Source organism: Myripristis murdjan, chromosome 19 (genome assembly GCF_902150065.1).
Source record: "Myripristis murdjan chromosome 19, fMyrMur1.1, whole genome shotgun sequence".
NCBI classification, from domain to species: domain Eukaryota; kingdom Metazoa; phylum Chordata; class Actinopteri; order Holocentriformes; family Holocentridae; genus Myripristis; species Myripristis murdjan.
In genome coordinates, this window is record NC_043998.1 from 15,678,326 (window position 1) to 15,701,451 (window position 23,126).

Genomic DNA, 23,126 nt, shown 5'->3' on the forward strand with positions numbered 1-23,126 from the left:
CACCAAAGAAGAAACTGTCAATTTTCCTGAGCTGACACAGTAAATGGCATCGTGGTGAAATTTTACAGATGATACTCTGATGTCCCGTTCCTGTGAAGGCAGCATGGAGCTACGTGGAAAAACTATCCAGCCGCAGAAAGCTGATCGAAACCCTGAAGTAAAGAGTCATTGCTATGGGAACAATCCACCGTCTCGTCTGTTTGCACTGGTGTAAACTGGCAGGTTTGTTGTAGACCATGTTGTTTTGCAAGTAGCTGCAAGTGTCAACCCGTCTTGACGTGAATCTTTGGTGCAAACACGCCTTAAAGAAATACCCCTGAGGAACACCTCAACGCCCGCCTTTCAAAAATATTGTTTCCACCGTTCCCTGATGGTCTGTGAACGCCCCTCAGGAGTCGGCAGGGCTCCCTGGGAGAACGCCCACTCGCACGAGTGGATTACTGCAGAAAATGCAGCCTTGAAAACTTACTGACTTTGAGGAACTCGCAAATCTCGGTGGATGAAGAGGACAGCACGCAAGAATAATGCTTCATAATAAAATCCACATTTTGAACTGGATTTACCATCCCTCTATTTCAACTGCAGATGCCTTCAGTAGTTAATTACTGCCCTTATGCAACACACACTGACCTTTAATTGACTTAATAAACAACAACTTACTACGACTCTACTAACCAATATTATTTTACTTGGCAGTTTTACAGCTGTCAGTGTACTCAGTGTACACAGTCTTTAAAGTCAACAGCATAACATTATGCATGCAAATTGGACAGTTGTTCTGCATTAGTCATAGACCGGCTCCTTTAAAAGACCATCGCAGGGATTTTGCATGTTTGTGTAATATCTACAAAATTTATATTTTTCCTGTTTCTGCTGATCTTTTCCCAAAGCAAGCAGTTGCATTTTTTTTGTATTTTAGTCAGGCATTGGTCTCCAAACATTCTACTATGATATGGAAATTAATGTCAAACTTTCTTCACACCAGTATAAAGTTGTCCACGTTAGTTTTCCTAAAAGCAGCAGCACTGTGTGTTTTGATGACTTGAAACTGAGTGGAGTGAAACTGTCTGCCCACTGGGAGATAGTCCCCAGGGAAATGTTTTCAACGCCTTAGTGCTGTGGTTTATGAATGGCGATGACTTTGTTAGCCGTGTGTAAAATGTGGATAAATTATAGTAAATGGGCCAAATACTCAAAAATCACTGGCATTGTCCTTTTTTTTTTTTTTTTTAAAACAAAGGCTTAGAAAAAAGCCTTTGTTCTGACGGTGATATTGCAAAACAGCCCACTTTCTACTCTTCTCTCCTTTCTACTCTCTTGGATAATGCTTTTTCTAGCTGTGTTTACTTTGTGGGCAGTGGTATTGACCACAAAGCACCTTCCTGTCAGTCACGCATTCCTAAAACATTCTGCTATGTGCAAACAATTGCTAAAGGTGTGACTAATATCTTAGCATCCTTTTTCCCAGTTCTACGTTTGTAGGTTCATTCAGTCTAAGAGCCATATCAAATTAGTGCCTCTAACTCAGAGTAGATGAATAATAAACTGGGCTTACCATCTGGCCCAGCAATAAGAATTGCCCTTGTTGTTCTAATTTACTGAGTTTATTCATAGCTATAATTACCCTCTGAATGCCCACACCCATAATGGCATAATGAAGCAGTGGCTGACACAGTAGTGCATGCTTGCTGTTGCATGAGTCGGCATACTGTAGTTTCATTTTTTATTTTGTAAAAAGAACTGATGCTCCTCTGTCGTTGTTTGCATTCATAAGAATCTAAGAAAACGTATGAGTCAAAATCCAGGTCAGTGCTTTGCACATTATAGATCTCATTTACCCAGTAATTTAATATGACGTCAAATGCAGCGCAGAAAGCGGCAGATGAAGAGTGTGATTCAGGCAAAAAGGACACTATATATAAAATCATAGAGACAAAACATCTCCTTCAGTCAGTGGTGTGTCTGGGCGAAACTGTAGTGACACTCGTGCAGAAGTGTAGAAGTATCAAGGTGTCAGAGTTAGGTGTGATTCCATCAATAGCCAATGAATAACATTGTTGGCTGGGCAGTAATTAAGAATATGACTGCCATGCTGAAAGCGTTGTTAGATAACTCTCAAGGCTTTGCATAGGCTCGGGGTTCCCACGAGGACCTTCTTTTTAAATAAGACTGCTGTCAAGAGGATGTCCTCGTTGTCCAAGCCCCCAGTTGCTTCCTCCATCACCACACCGTGTGTGTTGCAGAACATATTCACTCATTCATTCATTCCCCAAGTTGTGTGCGTGCCATCTCCAGCCTCTCTGAAGATTTATGGCAGAGTGGAAGTACAGCACATGCTGCATAGTTACATGCCAGGAGTGCTTTGAGGCTGGGTGCCCTATCTCAGGGACACACAATGCCCCCGATGCATCTTGGGAACGTGGCATGTTGAAATCCTGGATGTAAACACCACAACAAAAGAGGCTGCTGTAAAAGTGCACATTGATCAGAAGTGACTGTTGGAAGTCGGCACACATGCTAATAGAAACCCAGCAGCACTGTTACATATTCATGCTAATCTCCCAGTTGGCACCCCACCCCCCACCCCCATCCAGTCAGTATCAACTCCTTATCAGCAGACTTACGACTCACTTGGACACCAAATTCAAGCCCTTTAAAAGAATACTGAACATCACGATATTCGCACCCATTTGCATTATTTTCTACAATATCATAAAGCCTTTGAAATGCATCACAATATGTGTCACAAGGCTTTGAAATGCATTCTCAATGCTTTTCAGAACTCAAACCACCTTTTGCCACAATAACAATGTAGCCTGTAGAAGTTTATTTCTGACCAAGATTGTTGTGTTATGAGGGGTTTTCGGGATGTGTCCTTATAAATGTTTGTGTTTTGTCTATATAAAATTATATAAAATGAACAAAAGCTTTATTCCCACTGGGTATGATTTTTTTTTTTTTTTTTTTTTGTGGCCAGTTCAGTAGAGTGAATGATGACACACGCAGCAGGCAGCATTCCTACGCTATTGGTTGCATTACAGCTTCCTTTGAAGCAGTTTTCTAAAAAGTGTCTTTCAGAAATAGCCGTAATAAATGAATCATACAAGTATCGGATTTAGATTTTGGTTGAGATTTGGAGCGGCCAGCTGTATGTGCTGTGGGTGGGGCCGAGTGATTCAGCTACATGTTCTATATTACGCCACACAAATCAAAGGTGGCACTTGCTGCACCGTCCCGTCCCAGGCCACAAGATGGGAAAATGTTTTCTGAGAAATGGCACACCCATCTAAAATATTTTTTAAAAAATGGTTAGCGAAGGACCCTAAAACAGAGAAAAGAGAACGGTGCTGTCAGTTTTATGGATGAAATTCACTGAAGTTTCTTAACACAGCCAATGAAGAAAAAGTCGCTGGAGATGTGTCCTGCTTTCTAGTTCCACAGTAAACTGATTAAAGTGCGCACGTCTTAGTTTACTGCAGGGATTCAACTTATAGTCTGAAGACAGCTCCAAAAAACTGAATTGTATTGCACATTGTGTTTGGTTCTTTATTGAAGCTACCTCTCCAATATTATGGCTTGATGTTATTTTAAAGCACTGACACCGACTTTCCCTTTCATTCTGTAACCCACAAACTAAGTACTCTCAGATGATATCCAATAGTATTTAACATCACAATATTTACATCGATATGCAGTATTTTTTTTCCAATATTGTAAAGCTGCATATATATCACAAGCCTTTTTGGGTATATCAAGATGCTTCCTAATTTTGTAATTTAATATCAGTTGTTGCAAATCTTAAACGTCCAGTAGCATGTTGGCAGTCTTTGCTTCTCTTAACTTCTGTTTGATTACCAAAATTTGTTCAATTGCTGGTGTAACTTTGGTTACACACATGATGCTTTTGAGTAATGTGCAATTCATGCAATTACAACTTTTAATCACCCATCCCTTACCCCCTGTCAAAATATTGTGGTAATATTGAATATTGCGATATTTCTGTAAGACAGTATTGTGATAATAAATTGCGGACACTGGATATTTTGAGTTTAGGCAGACCAATAAAGCTGCTGATCTCCATCACAGGTTTTCCTCAGGATCAAAGGGTTACAACGGAGAGCTGAAATACTGTGAACTTTAGATGTTTAATCGTCAAACAAAATCAGTTACTCTGAAATCTATTTATACATTTTCAAAACTGTTATGGGCTTATTTTTTCCCCACAAGCCTTAAAGAATTTGCAAGGCCTGTGGGAATCCTGCATCTTGTATTTCCACCCCCCCCCCCCTCTCTCTGGTAGCTATGTAAACTGCATCAGGTGATCCCAGGTGACGTGCAGAGCCTGGAGAAAGCCTCAGAGAGAGTGATGTGTGACACCATTAAAGTAGAAGAGGAGTAGGATATCATGGGGCAAAGAGGCCGAGCCGTGTTATCCTTGAGGTGCGTGGCTGTGGGGCGTTTCATCAGGGAGCACGGCTAACCTCTGCATCCTGTCTCGATTTCCTGCTCTGTGAATCATGCCAGTCCCAGCAGACAGACAGACAGACAGGCAGGCAGGCAGGCAGGCAGGCAGGCAGGCAGGCAGGCAGGCAGGCAGCCCACTCAGTGGAGCAGAAACACCAGGAGCTCAGTTGCTGCCATGGATACACTCCCAGAGTCGCTCTCTCTCTCTCTCTCTCCCTCTCTCCCTCTCTCCCTCTCCCTGTCGCTCTCTCTGTGCTGTGTGCATGGTTATCTTGCACGTCTTGAACTTGGACGTTGCATTAAGAGTGTTGTGTTTATGGTCTCACCTCTCTAAAGTGGTGATCTGTACGTTTCTTGAGGCATCTTTGGTGCTAAGCAATCGATTGCGATGATATATTTTACACTGTTCTTCTCAGAGATTGCTTGTCAGTCAGTATGGCCGTCACTGTGATGTCGTCCTCCTTGCCTTCCCTGCTGAGTTTCTATAGGTGGCACTCTTTTCATCTAACAAGTTGTTTAACAAGTTAGTTCAAGATTGTATTGTGTGCCTGAGCATTTTTGGCGTTATTATGGATCCCACCAGACTCCTGGGTGAGATATGCTCACATGTGCTGTGATCGGAAATAAAAATCATTGCCCATAAGCCCTCACCCAACCACAACCTTAATTTTAACTAGAACCCTTGGCCAGAACACCATTGGCTGTCTGTGTGTGACAGCACATCGGATGTCTCACTGTGTCCCTCTCTGTCTTCTTTCAGGATGTCCATCGGGTCATCACAGGTGATGGCATCAAGCGTGCCGACAAGGACGAGGCGGCGGCCAGCGAGGTGGGCTGGATGACCTCGGTTAAAGACTGGGCCGGGGTCATGATATCTGCTCAGACGCTGACGGGCAGAGTCCTGGTGAGTTCACGCTCGGTCATCACCCTCATTTACCGTTTGATTGGCAGGTCGCGCTACCGCAGCCTGCACGCCGGTGGCTGTCAGTCAAGTTGTCAATGACATGAAGTGTGACTGCCAATCATGACTACCCCCAAACTTCCTCGTGACAGCTACACACTGCGGTTGAACTCCATGTTAGTGCACTCCACTAAATATCTGTTGTTGCAGCGGAGGCCAGAAACTCGTAATTGACATCTTGCATCTGACAAGCTGCAAAATATCACAGGCAGGCCAGGTTGAACGCGTCTTGCATTCTGCCTCTGTCTGATGCATAAATGCGCCGTTTTTGAAGTCCATATCTGGCTGGCTGATCTCTCAGACAGGGGAGCAGAGACATCAAAACAAAAGCCAGGACAACAAAGACGAGATTTGAAGAGTGTATTAAGGCCACACGCCCTATAATGCCCTTAGCCATCAGAGCGAGAGAGAGAAAGAGAGAGAGAGAGAGAGAGAGAGAGAGAGAGAGCAGGGATACAGTTCACCAGTTGCATTTGGTCAAGCAGAAGCGGTTACCATGGTGCCTGGTCTGCCTGTTGACAAAGTCACGTGGTGAGCACATGCTTATTTTGCTACATGTTATCCTCATGATATTGTACGGCAGGATTAAATGAAGGCATGAGATTAGCAGATCCTCGCTGTGCTGTAACCTGTCTCGCTCAGTGCTGCTGTGCCGCCAGCGGGGTGAGGGGATCTCTAGATCTCTAGTCAAGGACAATCCCTTGCAAGGTGCAGGAGCACAGCTCGGCCTGAGCCAGTTGGCGGATACATTTTTTTTTTCTTTCTGCGTTTTTTTTTTTTTTTGGTCTTTATGAGAGGGCTTGATGATTTGGCTATAAGTGCTTAGCAAAGCTAGTTTAGCGGCGACGAGTAATGAAATGAAATAGCGTGAGTGGGAGTGCCATGCCAAGGCTTGCCGCAGTGCTTATTCCCACCCCTCCACCCCCCCTTTCCTCTCACCCTTTCCCACCCCCCCGCTCCTAAATGTAATGCACCGTCTCCAGCTGGCTCTGCGCTCGAAGGCTGTTAATCATGGATGTTGGGCAGCGGCTCTCATTGTCAAAGTGCCACAGTTTCACTATGACTCGGAACATCACTAAATAACACCTGAGATGTTTCGTTAGGGGGGAAAAAAAGGTGACAAACAAGTGGCGCTGATGCTGGAGGGATAAAGATATTCACGGTGACAGCGGCTAAACTGTGCGTTCTCTCTGTGGTGGCTGCAAACACGGGAAAAATGTGGGAAAGAAAAAAAGATTATGACAAAGAGATCACATGTCAGCTGGGAGAGATTCAAAAAAAAAAAAAAAAGAGTGCATAAATTATAGTGTTTATATTATGACGCTCCTGCTGGATGTTGTCATTTGAGGCCCCGTGAAGTGAGGCAGTAGTCGTTGTTTTTTTGTGTTTAGATGATGTACATAGCCTGAAGTTACTGCAAGGAGGTGATGCAGACCAGGAAAACGAATAAAAAAACAAGTGTGTGCTAAAAACAGTGCTTTTTTCCCCTCCTTTCTGCAAATGTCATGTGAAACTTTGATGACTCAAGCTGAACTCAGGGGTGTAAGAGTTTGATTGACATCTATTTGCTAACTCATGCTGTGCTGGGGGCTTGTCCCTGTGGCAAGTTCACATCAGTTCATCTGCGGCGCAGATGCTAGTGACAGTTAATGGTGACAGTGACATGAGAGTGACACTGCAAGAAAGAGCAGAGGAGCAGCTTGACTACCATCCTGTGTTTTTCACTTCCAACCACATGCTGTCCGTAGGCAACCGGCGAACACTGTCATTAAGATGATGTGAGCCCCCCCTCGCCCCCCTGACCCACCCACCACCCACGCCACCCACCCACAACTCCTGACCCTATTTCCTTATTATCACACACACACACACACATCATCTAATTTTCCACTTCATGGGCTGTGCAAGCCAGCACATGTATGTGACTCTGTAATGCTGTGTGTGCGTGTGTGTGTGTGTGTGCGTGTGTGTGTGTGTGTGCTTAAAGTGGAGCTCAACTGCTCTGTCTCGATGGCATCGCACACAACTGTTTAGCGAGCACTCGTCTGTAACCATGGCAACTGCAGCTTACCTAAGCATGGCAGATGTGTGTATTCCATGTCAGCTTGTTTAGGGGAGGGCATATTAAAGCCTATTTCTAGGGCGTCTGAGAGGGTAGGGTGTAAGAGAATGGCATAGCTTAAATGAAAGGGTGGGTGGGTGTGTGTATGTGTGTGTGCGCACTCATGTATTTGTCCATGTACTTTTCCTCAGTATGGATGAACTGTGTGTTTTTTTGTTTTGTCTTTTTTTTAGATTTCCTCCCACTGTCTCACATCTTCTCCTGGCTCTTTGACTATCTCTTAATTTTTTTTCCCATTTTGCAGAAAGCCTATTTGAAATAAGAATATTCTGTAATAGCTTGCTCCTCAAGGATATTATCCTTAACCATTTTTGTACTCGCAGACTTAATTATGAAAGGCCAGCACATTACTGTGATATAGACTGTGAGTCTAAGTGAAAAGTGTGTCACCTTATTAGTTCCACCTATTAAATCTGCTAAAATTGTAAAGAGGAGATGTAGATGAAGTGAAGAACTTCTAAGCTTAACCCCTGTCTTCTGAGACGGGTTGCAGTTAATTATTAGCAAGATGCTCGATATCTCTATACAGGTGTGGCCTGCATGGGCGTTGCTCGCTTATTTAAGCTATTAGTATGTCTAGCATTTCCTTACTTGGTGAGCAACAACACTCTCAATTATGAATCAACAAATGCTGACGTGCGCCGACGTGTGACAAGGTCAGGAGCTGGTTAATGTTTAAAGTACGTGGCATGAACTTTAGCCCTCTGAGCTGCCCGATCATCCCATAAGTCATGTTTTATCATTTTACCGGAAATGAATTTCTCTCACTGCTTACGGTAAGCTGAGCTGAAATTCAGAGGGATGACCACGGCAATATCTCCATGCCATAAAACATGATTCAACCCAACCAAAAGTGTTTTCCGCAGTGACCCTCGCTGCCGTTGCCCAGTCACCCAGCGTTAGTGCTCAGACAGAGCAGGATGCTTGATGACGTCAGACGGTGGATGTTAAGTGATAAACGGGTGCAGGCTGCTCTGTGGAACGTCCAGAGGCTCTTTCTCCATTTGCTAGGCTGCCCTTGCATCTTAGCAGATTGTAAAAGATCAAATGTTGCCTTTAGGGCTATTTGATTACCAGGGAGGACACTTCCCGATGACCTTTCAGTCTGTAAAAGCTTATCTGTTTTAGATCGGTGCTCTCTTTGTGCACTCAAGTAAAACAGAAATGGCAGGACCTTGTGTTTACGTTCTAATTTCAGGCAGGTCAGCGCAGGCTGGATGCAAAGGCAGGGTTTCCCCAGATTGGGGGCACAGAAGGATCCCATCTGTCAGTTTACGCATTATTAGATTTCCCCTCTCTCTGGCTAAATGCAAAGAGTCGCTCTTGCAGCCATGCATGAGACAAGACCACCTCCCCCGTTCTCATCAAAGATGTCATCACATTACTGTTTGCTTGTGTCAGATCAAACAAACGTGCTCTGGAGCCAAACAGGTGGCTGCTGCTCGTACCTGTGCCAGAAAAACCGTCCCGGAACCATTGTAAAAAAAAAAAAAAAACAGTTTTTACTGTCCAGAGTCAGAATAAACCATCCAATTTTTTACTTTGTTATTTTTTGTTGAAAGTGGTTATTGGCACAAAAAGCTCTATTCAGATGACTGTGAAATCCATTGTTCTATTTTTATTGAAATATTTGCTTCAAATAAAAAAAAAAAAATCTTTATTTTTAATTATGTACTATAAGCTACTAGTTAGGGTTAGGAAGTTAAACAGGTCTTAAGGTCCCACTTTAACATCTGTTCAACATCAACAACATCAATAAATTTCTCCTTCAAACAAATATGTAGTGTTTGTCACCAGAGATGAAATTTTACAAGATTGCACATCATGATAACAAAATCATTAACCTTTACCCAAAACTCATTTTTGCCTAATGATAATGAGGAGCCAGCAGCAGTGTGGATGAGGTCGCAGCTCAGTCAGACCCGGGTCTCAGGAAACTGTGTCTCTGTTCCAGCTGGGAGGCTGTTTCAGATCCGCGTCCCTGTTCTGTCCCGACTCAAGGCTTGTAGGCCGACGTGGGTAAGATGCAGCTCCCTGGTCACTTTGTGTGTCACTGTGACAGTGCCTCCGTTTATTCTATTTCAATAGAACAAGATGTTTTGCACACTTGACGGGGGGAGTGGTCAGTAAGGGGAGCACTTCAGTATCATTATATTTTTCACAGGTCTCACGCCTCAGTCAACAAAGGGGACAGCCTGGGATTACTAACAGTAACAGCAAGAGCAGAGACTCAGCTGTAGTCAACCCCTGCAGTGGAAAACCCTGGCTGTAGCTGCTGTAGATGTACCGTTGATCCAATAAAATCCTCAAAACATTTTTTTCCCTGCATTATCATGCACCCACTTCCTCTTTAATCACTCTTACCTTTAGAATAAGCCTCAGGAGTCTGATGTAACGTTGAATACAAACCTTTGCCCAAATATGGGATTCCGGATCAAATGCATTTTCTCGATGGGGGAAACACATGCATTTACCACATAATCATCCCTGTGGCAGTCTAAGCTGGCATTTAAATCTGGGATGTTTATTTCTCTCTTACATGGGACAGGATCTGCTGAATTCTAATGCTGCTTACAATAGATGTATTATTTTGCTAACTAAAAACTAACACCGCGGCACAAATTGAATTTGTCACCGCTGGCCGTTCTGTGACCAGTTTCACTCTATTTAGAAGTAAATTTTAGAATCATTCTAGCTTGATAAAGAGCCATGAAAACACCTGGGTAGCTAGCTGCCATGTGATGTCATTTCTTCATATGTACAAGTATCAAGCAGTCGTGCTGTGGTCATGGGTGGCTAACACTCTAGCTCTTAACCTTTTAATCAAACTAATTATTATTCAGATGTAAAAATCTTTTTTGAAATACAAATAAATTTCATAAATTGTTTTGAAGGAAATAGGAAACTCAGTTCATTTCCTCCAAAGGCGATACATTTTTTGCTCCAGATGTCTCAAACATGACGACATGACCTCTGAGGCCTAGGTAATCATCAGGACACTGTACGATGCCAAGTGTGTGGTTTTTGCCCAAGGGTTCCACAGCACAAGCTGAATGGTTTTTGGGGGAAAATGTGATTTCTCTCAAATGATGGGCCCCCGCTGAGTGACATTTAGCCCACCTGGGCTTGGTTCTGGAGGTCCACAGGGGGTGCTGGGACGTCACACAGCTATTATTCTGGCAAGTGAAAGGTTTTCTATTAATGGAAGCATGGAGCTGCCCTGTGGCACCAGCCTACATGGCAGATCATTTGCAGTACATGCCCCCTAACCCCAATCCCAGTCGCAGGTTGAATCAGGCGATATATAGTCATGTCTGGGAGTCAGTGCTGGATGAATTGTCGGAGATTGTTTAGCACTGTGGGTTAAGCAACGTGTAAGGTGTACTGAATGGACTTGGAGCATACGAAGCATGCTCACAAGTCAAAGGCTTCTAGGATTACCGGGGTCAATATGTGGAAGTCATATTGGATGACAGGGCAATGGAGTCATCTTTTGGTGTGATGGTTGTTGTCTGGCTTTTACGCCACAGAAGAGCGGCCACAGGGGAGCGTGGCCCTCGGAACAAAATTATAGGTGGACCAGAAGGGCATTTTCATCAGGCGGACGCACTCCCCTCCGCCTGCTCTGAGAGCCTCAGCGAGCAGCAGCAGTAGTAGCACTACAAGGAAAAGCTTTTTGTCTGATGAGAGAGTGAATAAGAGAGAGAGGGAGAGAAAGAGTAAACACTTTTGTGAGAACTTGCTCTGTTCTTTCAGAGGCGATTATGGCACTGCAGCAGAGACGTCCAACGTGCCATTCAAAAGTGATGGAAGCACTTAGCTATTATATGACGGAGAATGCAGCCGAGTACTGCTTTATCATCATATATTTTCTGCAGCGGCCTATTCATTGCTGCAGCGTTAAAGGATCTTCGATTCAAACAGCATTTTGTATGCCCTTTCCAAGCTGCTGAGACATGCCCGGCTGATTCTTGGCTTTAGTTTGGGACAACAACGTTGGCATATGTAATGGATATCTGGCTGATGCCACAGACATGCCCATGGCCTTGTGGCAGAGACAAGGGGACTGTGTGCCACCTGTGGCCTGTGTCGCCACTGGGACTGGGAGGGTGTGTATGACTTTCACCTCTCCCAATGCCTCCTGCAACAGAGTGAATAAAGTGCCAGCACCACTAGTTTTTCTTGCCTGCCCCTCAGCCTGCCGCTATTTTTGGGTGACAGCAGCTGCCAGGCCTATTCTGTCAGGGCCTTGCAGAAGGAGACAATGCCATGTGGGACTTCAGTCATTTTGTTGCTGCTATCATTCCCAGTCAAATAAGTTACATTTATATGCATGCCTCACGTCTTCATCTAAAGTTACAAACAAATTATACAAGTTTCTTGACTTTAACGGACACTGTGATGCCGTCTTTGTTATTGATGGCTTTGGATGGAATTTGATTGAGGCCTGACAAGACTTATATAATGGTGAATGCTTGCCCTCAGCCCTGAAATATGTTGGCACACATGCAGACCAATCTGAGTGGTGTGTTGCCTTGACACATTATACTAGCTTGTCTTGACCTGTGGCCATCTGTACCTGCAGAGTCTACAGATTGAGAGTCACTTGATCCTTAACTCTGTGTGTTCATGGGGCCAAATCCTTGCAGCTCCACGGCATTAGTTTGGGACGCCAGCGTGTATCAGGTGTGATAATTACCGTTCCCCTGGGGGCAGGGGAAGGAGGCATTTCTAATTTGGAACTTCGCTGTGTTTGGCAGCCACATTTTCAGCAGGATCTAATTTGGCACAAACAATCAGGGGAATATAATTAGCACGGTGGGGTAGCATGATATTCCTAGAGTGATAAAAACAGTTGAGAAGGGGTTTGTCATAATAGTCTTCTTTGGCCCCCAAAATCCAATTCATTTGCAGTATTTTAATATGAAATTCTCAACTGTCATGAATATGTCTCTTCAGATTTCATTAAAAATAATTCCCCGCTCAATGACCCAGCTTTCTTCGCCGTATCATCTTATTCAGTCTTCGAGACTCACCACAATCACTCCCTTTCACAGGGAAAGCAGCCACTGAGACACGGAAGAGGTGTAAATGACTTGATTTTGCAGTGGGCAATTTACTTTATGCTGGCACTTTACATCAAACAAGGCATGCCTTTCCCTTGGCAAGTTCAGTTCAATTAATTAACGCAGCCACTTACAGTAAATGAATATTTGGAGGTTAATAGATGTCGTCGCAATATTCTGGTCACGCGACAGTATATAACTTTGATAGTTCACCTTTAGGTCATTGTGGTTCTGAGTGGTTAATTGCAATCAGATTGTGTCCAACTGTGGTAAATAAATCTCACTTTATTCACTGATTAATCATTTCATAGCCTGTGGACTTTTATAATCAATTTCCTGGTTTCTTTCGCATTTTTCAATACTTTTCCCCTCTAATACCTCATCACTTTGATCCCTGATGATGTGCATCCAGAGGGACCGCTTGCCTTGACCCTTAAAAATACGTGCAGCTGCAATATTCGCGTCCAGCTTCCAAGAAACATAACATGACTTACATTTTAACATGTGGTGGGAATTTCCAGTTCCATTGTTAGCGCGGGGCATAGGGTCCCTTGCTCAGTAAGAGCCCCTCCTCTCTAAAGAGCTGCCAGAGTGGTGAGTCACCGCTTGTACTCTACTCCAATCATACGCTCTCAACCGGCTCACCCTGTACATCGATTTACATCAAAGGAGTTCTCTCTAATACATAAGAACCTATTTGCTCTACTTGATTATTGTCACTTTCTCACGCTGGATAATACCGTCAGCTGCTTTGTCTCTGTGCTCCACACTCAGAAGCCAGTGAATTACAACATCATATTTCAGCTTAAACAGAGAGCGGGAGGCTGGGGGAAGACCACGTTTATCTCCTCCATCCTAAGCTCTTTACGCTCCACTGTGAAAGTGGTTGGGACACTTCCAGGATGGCTTAAATCATAGCTTAGCTAATATGGGATTTAGGGTTCTATACTGCATGTTTTGATTATGGGTATGAGGACTTCAATAATGGGACGCGGTGGACGTAGTCTCCTTATTATTTAAAGTAGGATGCAGCGTTTTGTCGTGCTCAAATCATAGTAAATATTTGGATTGTGTCTTCTGCTGTTGCCATCACATGGAAGAGCTATAAAAAGCAAAGAGAATCTCTGAGAAGAGCGAACAGCGTGACACAGACACAGTCCAACAGGCTTGACCCGAAATGTCCAAGGATAACCGCGTTGTTTTCTCAGCTCAGGGAGTGTCGTCACCACTCATAGATCAGATCACTCACTGTATACGATGACCTTAGTCAAACAAACAGAGAGTCGGGTTTCAGGCCCCAGGTAGTTACAGTGCACCTTATACAACATGAAACACAACCTGCGCAGCCGAATGTATCTGCCAAGGGTTTAAGGGAGGATCCGGTTTCGAGGCACTTTAACCTCCATTGTTTTTTGTTTGCCATATTTGCAGTCGTGCTAATGGTTAGAGGCCAAATAGCATCCTACTGTCTAAACACAGCGTGCCGGGGCTTTGCACTTTCTGTTACTGAGGTCATGTCGCTTTTTTTTCATCAGAGTTTGCTGAATTTGTTCACGTTTTGGAATGCGTAGTCATCACTGCCTTGTTACATTTGAACAGCTTTGTCTTCTCACAACCATGACACAAAACGATTTAACCAATTGTTGCATTCTTAATTTGTTTATTCCTGTCATCCTTCCTTTAAAAACTAACCATAATTGCGTAGGTGGTAGTACAGTTTACATAATTTTCACATTTTCATATATCAATTTGTGGTGCAAACATGATTCCCATCACAATACTACACACATGATTTTAGACAAATAGATGGATAGATAGTTATACATGTATGAATATCTATAAATAGACAGTAATTGGTTTGTCTTAGCTCACATTGTCCAATTACAAGCAAACCAGGGCTTGCAAACAGAAGTCACATCTTAGAAGTAGCTTGTTTGTCGGTAAGCTGTCATCCTACGAGGTTAGAGATTTTGGTTGTGGTGGAGCAACACAAATCTGATTCCAGCCCGTGTAAGCTCAGCATGATGGACTCGTCTGGGCATTTTGCCACAATTTGCCATCTCTGGCGTTCATACCTTGCCTGATACTCAGACTGAATGGCCGCTTCATTTTCATTTCATTTTCATTTTCATTTTTACGTCATGATTCAATACAGACAGAGTGACTCAGGGGCTGCTGCCGGGCAAGGTCTTACTAGGTACTGCAGGTCCTGCAACACATGAAGAAAAAGCTGAATTTGATCATCCCTTAAAGCTGCTGTCTTATCTTGGTTCATTTTGTTATGTGAGGCTTTTCAACCGTGAGTAACTGCTGGCCATCAGCTGTCTACATCCGTCTCTTTATATCCCTAAACCAGATGATTCTGTAGCTGGTTTGGATTATATTCTCACTCTTAATCTGTGGACTGCCAGCTAGGTGTCTATAATCAACTTGAGAATGAATAGCATTGTTCTCATCAGGGTAAATGAACCAGACTACAGACGTACGCAGTCCAGAGTTTAGTCATGCCTTTACACATGGCCTTTTCACCTACATGGCATTTTCATGTGCCCAGAAAATCAAGCTTTACTTCTACCCAGTGCAGGTTGAATGTGGTTGTATTTTCCAGCAGTGTAGTCATGCTCTTCAGTCATCGTGTCTGCTCGGTGACTAGCATAGTGATCAAACCCGGCCATTTTTGAGGTATAGCGTGCGCTCATTAGAGCACAAACCCCTCGAGAGTCAAGACTTCAGCTTTTCCCCCCTACCTAATATTGGAAAATGCAGTCTTGTCTGGCTTTCATTTTTCGATTCCCAATAAACTGTGGAGGAGTGTGTTCACACAAGCTGTCAGTTTTGAGGGTCAGTGAGCAGGCAGAGTAAGGCTCGGTGCGCTGGCCTGTGGAGCGAGCCAGGAAGAGCCTGTGGCTATAGAGACCCTCCAGGCTCTTCCCCAGGCGAAGCTCAATACTCTGGAGCTCAGTGCTTATTGCTGATGATAATAACCATTCCCTCTGTGGTGCTCAGTGCATTCACAAAAGAACGGCCGTTGTTCTTTTGTTTCCTTTTTCATCCGCAAAGAAAAAAAAAAAGCTTTCACGTATTTATAGAATTAAATTTCACTGTATAGCTCACATAATAACCAAAACTCCACTGCAAGTGATATTTGGGTTGTTTATCCAAATCTTTCTGCACATCAGACCATCTGTGTTTCATTTGCTTGATTGAAGCAGGACCACATTTTTTTAGTTGTAGCATTGACTGATTTTTTTTTTTTTTTTTTTTTTTTAATCAAATGCCACAAATAATGTCTTCCCTCACAGCTGCAGTCCTGTTGGACTCTGCATCTGCTCAGCGCACATGAGCTCTCCACAGCGCAGCCATGCTCTGGAGTCCAAGAAGGCATTATTTGCATTAAGTCACTTCCAAGTCATTTTGATGTAATCACTGCACACCAAGCTGCCACATAATTTGGACACCAGCTGCTGGGGAAGTTCATCAGTTTGGGAGTTATTTTTGACCTGTTGTTCTCATCACCAGTAAGTCGCTGCTGAAATTAATAGCGTGGTTACCATCTTGATGCACTCAAGCTTTTGATTTACGTTTCAGAAAATTTGGCAGCGCTTGAAATATATAACAAACTCATTTATTGATACAAGATAAGAATCAACCGACCGTTTTTATCCCTTACCAGTGGCTTTAAGAGAAATATATAAAATCATAAAGACAGTGTTAAATCAAACTTTGAGATTATCGTAATGTTCATCATTATCTTCATTCATAAAGACTCATTCTGGACAAATGAAAGAAACAAAGAAGACACAAGGGTTTGTAAGAACACAGCAGAGAGAGCGCGAGGGGAAAAAAAGACTTTTCATTTCCCACACTGGGTCTATTCAAGTCCCTTTTGTGTTCAATGGGTCTCTCCTGATGACGTCATCCAGGGTGCTTGTTGGCTTTTTTGTTCACGGTCCCTCAGCAAACTGTAGCTGAACGCACTGCTACTAACATGCTCTGCGGTAATTACAGAGAGACAGGCTGTCTCCTAGCGGGGATGAAAACTACTAATGAGGCACCAGGACCTTTTCTCTGGTGCCTGCCAGAATTACAACAAAAAAATAAATAAATAAAAAATAAAGTCTATGCAGTTTGTCATGCACAGTTGTCATACAACTGTAGAGAACAGTGGCAATATGAATAAAAGCGTTGGACTGCATACAGATGACTGTCCAAGGTCATCTCATGATATAGTTAAACACATAATAACGGTAAACAAATGGAATATAAAGACTTTGCCATTGAGTCACAAATCTCCTAGCAACAATGTGTGGTGCCATTACAGAGTGGAGAGTTGGCTGTGCACAAATAATGGCTGTACTGTAACAACCAGGCAAGAAACTGACAGATATCTGGGAAACACTGTTGTGGTGTGGTTGTAGATCCATTCAGTAATATTTAACTTAAACTGAAGAGTCTGATATAGGCATGTCACAACACCAGGATTTCAGCAACTGCCACCAATACAAGTGAAATTCCACAATTATCTATTCCTGATATACCTCGGCAAAAACAGAAATCCTATTTAGCACGCACTCTTTTTTTTTTTCCAAGTTTCAAGTACAGTTGTCCCTCGCTATAACGCGGTTCACCTTTCTTGGCCTCGCAGTTTCGCGGATTTTTTTTAGTGCAATTTTGCATGTTTTTTTTTTTTTTTTACAGCGCATTGTGTTCTGCGTCCTGATTGGCTAAGGGACTGTAGACCACTGTCAATCAATCTCCTCCGTGCCGTGTCTCCTGTACAGTACAGAATGCGTTCATTCTATAATACTGGACTTATTTTTCTACGAAGGTTTGAACTTTGAGAGTTTAAACAAGAGAGAAAAGTGAGAAAATGTTAATACCTGTCTGAGAAACGTGTATAAAGTGTGTAGTGAGGGTTTTACAGCCTTAAAACATCTATAATAATTGTAAAAAATAAAGCTGACTACTTCGCCGATTTCGCCTATTGCGGGTTATTTTTAGAACATAACTCCCGCGATAAACGAGGGACCACTGTATTTGAAACTTGATAGTGTTTCAGGTTATGTAGCCAGCAAACTGACTTTATGCGAACACAAAATGGATCAAATCAGTCAGCAGTGAAATGGGAAGCCAAAACAGAAGAGTTTAACCATGTTGAGACAGCTATTCAGAAGTTATACAGAAACATAATAAGCTGTTCACAGCCATTTCCAAAAGCTTGTACCTCCAAATATGGCCGCCAGAGGGTGTGTCACCTTAAAAATGCCCCAACTCACTGCAGAATTTAATCCTTTCCGATATGGGAATGATGAAGTCATTACTGAATAGCGGCTCTATCCCTCTGTAACTTCTGTAATGCTACTAGTGATGATGTGGAAGCGGCCGCATGCGGCTCCATGGGAAGCCTAGCAGACAAAGGAATAATCTACTTTTATTGACAAGATGAGAGAAAAATCCCTTATCCCCTTGAGCGGTTTTACTCTCATGTGTGTCAAAGTCACAGGCATAAAAGAAAACCCACTGATAAAGCCCTGCTTAGGATATTCTAGTGTCTGCACAGTTTTGTTATCCTGGGAAATATTTGGAACAATGCAATACAAGCCTCAATATTACATTCAAGCACCAGCCAGCTATTCCACTAGCTCATGCATGAGAAATGTCAGACATAATGGTTCACAAAATGGGGACTGGGGTCCTTGAACAGACTTCCAGGGGGTATTCAACAAAATGAGAAATAGTTTAATTTCCCCAAATTAAACTGACATTATACATCACACACAGCAAATGTAAAAACATGACTCTTCTTATCATAGACGTCACTCTCACCATTATTATTTTCCCTGACGAAATTCAGTGCTAAATCAGCTTAACTTTACCCATATGGGTACCTGAGAAGAAAACTAGTCAGATGGAGGTTTATCTGGCAGTGTGTGACAACAAAACGTTTGAGACGCCCAGCCCTAACCCATGTGATATTTTTTAATGGCAAATGTCATGTGCAAATGGCCGTTCATGTCAAATGTTCTTTGTAATTGTTGGCTTGTGGGCTCAAATGCAACAGAGAAGCCTCCACTGGGGATTGTGGTTTGTCTGCAGTTTAATCTTGCAAACAACATTGTCTTAGAATATTATCTATCATTTATTCTGGTTGTCTTTGTGGTTATAATATAACCTCAGAACATCGCTGTTGATTTGTGTTTTACTGAACACCATCCAAAGAAAGGGTAACTGCACATCATCCTGTTTGTGCTTCAAGCCTAAAAAATTACATTACAGGATAGGGTCGGTATTTTTTTTAACTTCAGTCGTATTAAAAAGGTGATACCGATCATTCATAACTGTACACAGCACTGTACACCTTACTGCTGGCTTTAATGAAGAGAAACTTCACACAAACTTAACAGGACACGCGTTTTCAGTCTCAAAAACCATCTTAAATATACTTTTAGAAGACGGGAAACTCACAGCGCAGTCAAATACGCCTCGAAATTCTCCACGCAAAAAATGTTTGCAAATGCTGCTTTATTATAAGTTTAATTTGGCATTTACAACACAGCAGCCATATCCTTCTGCTTAAGCTAATGCTATATTCACCGGACCTCGAACCTTGACATATATGTCCTCTAAATTTCCAGCCTGCGGTAACATGGTGTGAACAGTGAACAACGCTGAGTCACTGTAAAGCATGAACCTTAATTGCTGTCAGTAGTAACACCTGTGTTTACCTGCTGCTTCATTTCAAAATGGCTGCTGTGAAAAACGTCTGTTGTAAATGCTAAATAATACGGGCTAGAAAGCACCATTTGCGACTATTTTTTTGGGTGGAAGGCATATTTGACGGTGCTGTGAGTTTTCTCATTTTCAACAAGTGTATTTATAAAATTTTTTTGCGGCTGAAAAGAAGTGCCCTGTTGGATTGTACTGAAGGCTGGGAGGAAGCTGCAGCACAGGGGTGAGTTTCTCCTAGCAATGAGGTTGTGCTATGCGTTAGAAATGATGGGTACCAACAATGTAGGGTTGAATACTGGAACTGAAATTGAGATAGTAAAATGTTACTTTAATTAAACCACAAAGTTTTAAGCAAATGGGCGGTGAATTTGTGTATCCCAAGTTGACACAAGGTGAAAAAGACAACCTTTTAAGCAAGTCCTGTGTTCATGTCAGATTTTTTTTTTCAGGCTTGACGTCCTTACTGGCGGGTTGCCACTTTTTGATAGCGCTTTTGAACTATAGTGCACCCTAAGTAATCACTAGTGCCTTGCCAGCAGAGCTGCAGTGTCAAATATCCTCAATCACACTTTCATTGTGTATTTCTTGTCTGTGGCATGCTGTCAAATGAAGAAACATGTGGCATAGTCACTCCACTGCCACCACTCCGTCCAGTGTCTTTGATAAACCAGCGAGTCCAGAGGGTGAAGGGGCCACTTTGACAGGGTCACTGATGCCATGGCCCTCTGACCGCCCCCGTCACTATTGGCACGTTTCCATTCCATGGTATCGGCTTTTCTGGCCTTGACTCTACTGGCTTTTTTTGATTTGCCATCGGGCAAAAGCTTGTGATAGTATCTTGCACTGAGCACTATTTTAAGAACCACCTCAGTCGATGTTCCAAGTAAGCCCCACCAGTAGTGAAGCCATGCCATCCGCTGTTTACGACTAGGAGAGACTTGCAAAACTTGTGTTATAGATGATAATCGGTCCATGTAAAAAAATTTGATTACATCAGAATTGTTCATTTCAAGCAGCCATTTCAAGTTGGTCTTGCTGGTAGAGAAGCGCGGAAAAAGTAGTAAACACACTCACAAGTGACCTTAGCTGTGAGGAGCTACCATCCGCAATGGAAAACAAAATCCAGAAAGTAACTGGAACCAAAAGCCAGTAGTGCTGATATCATGTAATGGAAAAATGTTATATGTGTCTTGATCCCAGTGTGACAAAGGGGACACATTTAACTCATCAAGCCCTATGTCCTTCAGCTCCACCCCAGGGCTGGAATCTCTGATTGATAGAAGAGCTCAGGCATGATCAGAGTGACACATGATGCGCTAATTTCCCACCACACATGTTGGGGGCTCATATAATGTGTGTCACCCTCCCAGTGCCCTCATCAGTAACTTCAGCCCAGTTATGCAATCTAATTGTTATCTCGTTTGATGATGAAGGCATGATTAAGTAATCTCACACTTTTCTGCTGAGGCGAGGCACAGGATTTCCTGTGCTTGTCATGTGTCCGTACATCTCAATGCATTACAGTTGAACCACCAGCAGTACTGAAGCATGCCTCTTTGACAAATCTGAGGAAAGCGGCCCGCTCAGTCATCAGTCTGTCTCTATTCTCCTCTCAAAGTGTAAAACGAATCCAAGAGGCTGTGGCATGAATCAAAGTGGCACTTCCCTCATTAAAAGGCGTGCCAGTGCATTTGGATTGATAATGTAATGGTGAGCACTGCGCAGCACAGAGCCCATGATGGGATTGGAGTGAATTTGAAGAGCGAGTTGCTGTGGCTGTTACTAGGTAGCTATTGCGCTTGTTTTGGAAATTCTTTGGTATTGACCTTTAAAATGTTGTTTATCCGAGGGTGGAGGACTATGAGAGGCTTTTTCCTGCCTGTGACGTTGTCAAAAATATCTACGTAAAGCACACAACACACACCATAGACACACACACACACACACACACACGACACCCCCTTTTTTCTGACGATGTGATTTGGACCGTTTAATCATCATTTTTCATTCAAGCAGATGACACCGTAGACTGAGTGTTGATGGAACACATGCTGGGTAGGTTATATTAAGATCATGCTGGAGGAGGATGCCAGGCTTCAGGAGCACCATCCAAGACCCTATTAGTATGCGTGTTGTGTTTTTGCCTGTCACCACAAGCACAGGGCACACACAGACACAGACAGTAAATACCGGCCTGAGCTTTGGACAGGGATGCAGCTGTCTCTTAAGATATTAGCCCCTGTGCATCTCCCTGTGGCCACAAATCTTGATGAAGCGAAGGAGGAAAGAGACGATTAGACTGGGATTTGCCTATCTTGAACCAGACTGTGTGCTGTGATAAACGCTGCACGGCGTTAGATAAACAGCCCCAAAATCCTCTTTTGGTATCATACCTGATTTAATATAGGTCTATCAAAATAATGAGAGGGCATCCAGAGAAATAGTTGTTTTTTTGATGCAGTGGGCCTAGTTCTGGTCAATTCTTATCAGAGCTGCTCCTGCCAACTCGAGTAAGAATTGAACAGCTGACACGATGCCACTGCCCTACATGTCTGTGTGACAAACTTGACTATGTTTTTACACTGGCGGCTGAGCTACAGGCAAGTCTCAGCTGTTTGTTGACTGATATAATATGCAGAGATTTCTTCCAAGTTGTCTGATGGCCTCTGTCTGACCAGAAGCCGGTTCGGTTGGACATAGACTGTGAGGGGGCGGTGCTGATGTCATCACTGGAGGAAGATGATGTTCATGCGAGGGCTGCAGAGTTAACCTCTTCAACTCTGCTGCTCCCATCGGTGGGTTTGTCATTGCTGTGCGGCTGAGCTTTGTTCAAACCCACAGAACTTTCCTTTAAATTCTGGTGGAGATCTGACATGCCAAGTATGTCCCGCTGAATTACTGGGAAAGTAATGTGCAAGACATCTACATATTTTCTGTGTGATTTAATGCTGAAACAATGGCATGTTTGGTTTGCATATATATCAGTGTAAGTGTGAAGTAGCTTCAGTGAAGTGTTGCAACCGGCAGATACAGAACTTGGATGTGATGTTGTTGTACAATATGGAAAAAATGTTTTTCTATCTTTGGAGCAACTTAAGGGGAAACTTAAGGCAAAATCAGTCTTTTTTAAAAATTTATTTATTTATTTATTTTATCACAGCTTTAGTTTCCACAAGTGATAACTGCTGTGTTCATCCATATAGAAAGTGTTAATTTAATTTCTTTTACTTGGCAACAGCCAAAGCGGTGACACACCACTCAGAAAGCGCAATAAAATAATGCTTTCCCCCCAAATCACCTCAACTAATAATCATAATTGACAATCAGGGTCACAAAATCTAGCAAAGTAATCAGGATTATAATTTTAGCCATAATTGTGTGTCCCTATTTCAGGCCTGAACATTTTGTATTGTAGTGTACCCTACATGCCCCAGATGGACATGTCAGTGGAGAACCACACGGGGTCAAAAGGTCATCGCGAGGTCACTCACGGTGCTATATTGTCCACACTTCAGCCAGTGCTCCTGTCTCTCAGCTGTCAATGTGGAATTCACAACAGCTATGACTTGAGATGGCAGAGCTGAAGATGCATCACATGTCAGGGGCGTCCCGTAGCATTTCCTTCTGTCAGCTGGAGGAGAGCCGGAGTTGGACAGTAATGGCATTGTAAATGTCTCAAATGTTCATTCAGTGTCAGTGTTTGTCAGGACTCGAGTCGCTCACGTTTATGGGTGTTGTCGTAAACATGCTAATGTGCTGTTATCACCCTGGGCAAAGGATATAC

The 23,126-nt window shown here is 43.1% G+C and overlaps 1 protein-coding gene across 12 annotated transcripts in view; it reads left to right on the forward strand.

Moving 5' to 3' along the window:
* The window catches only part of LOC115378136 (calcium-activated potassium channel subunit alpha-1-like), an 86,599-nt gene that overhangs the window by 8,925 nt on the left and 54,548 nt on the right, over window positions 1–23,126 (forward strand). For all 12 annotated transcript variants that reach the window (XM_030078295.1, XM_030078306.1, XM_030078296.1 and 9 more), the window contains exon 2: window positions 5,225–5,368. In XM_030078295.1, coding sequence (XP_029934155.1) covers window positions 5,225–5,368 — 144 coding nt within the window. The remainder of the gene's footprint in view (window positions 1–5,224; window positions 5,369–23,126) is intronic.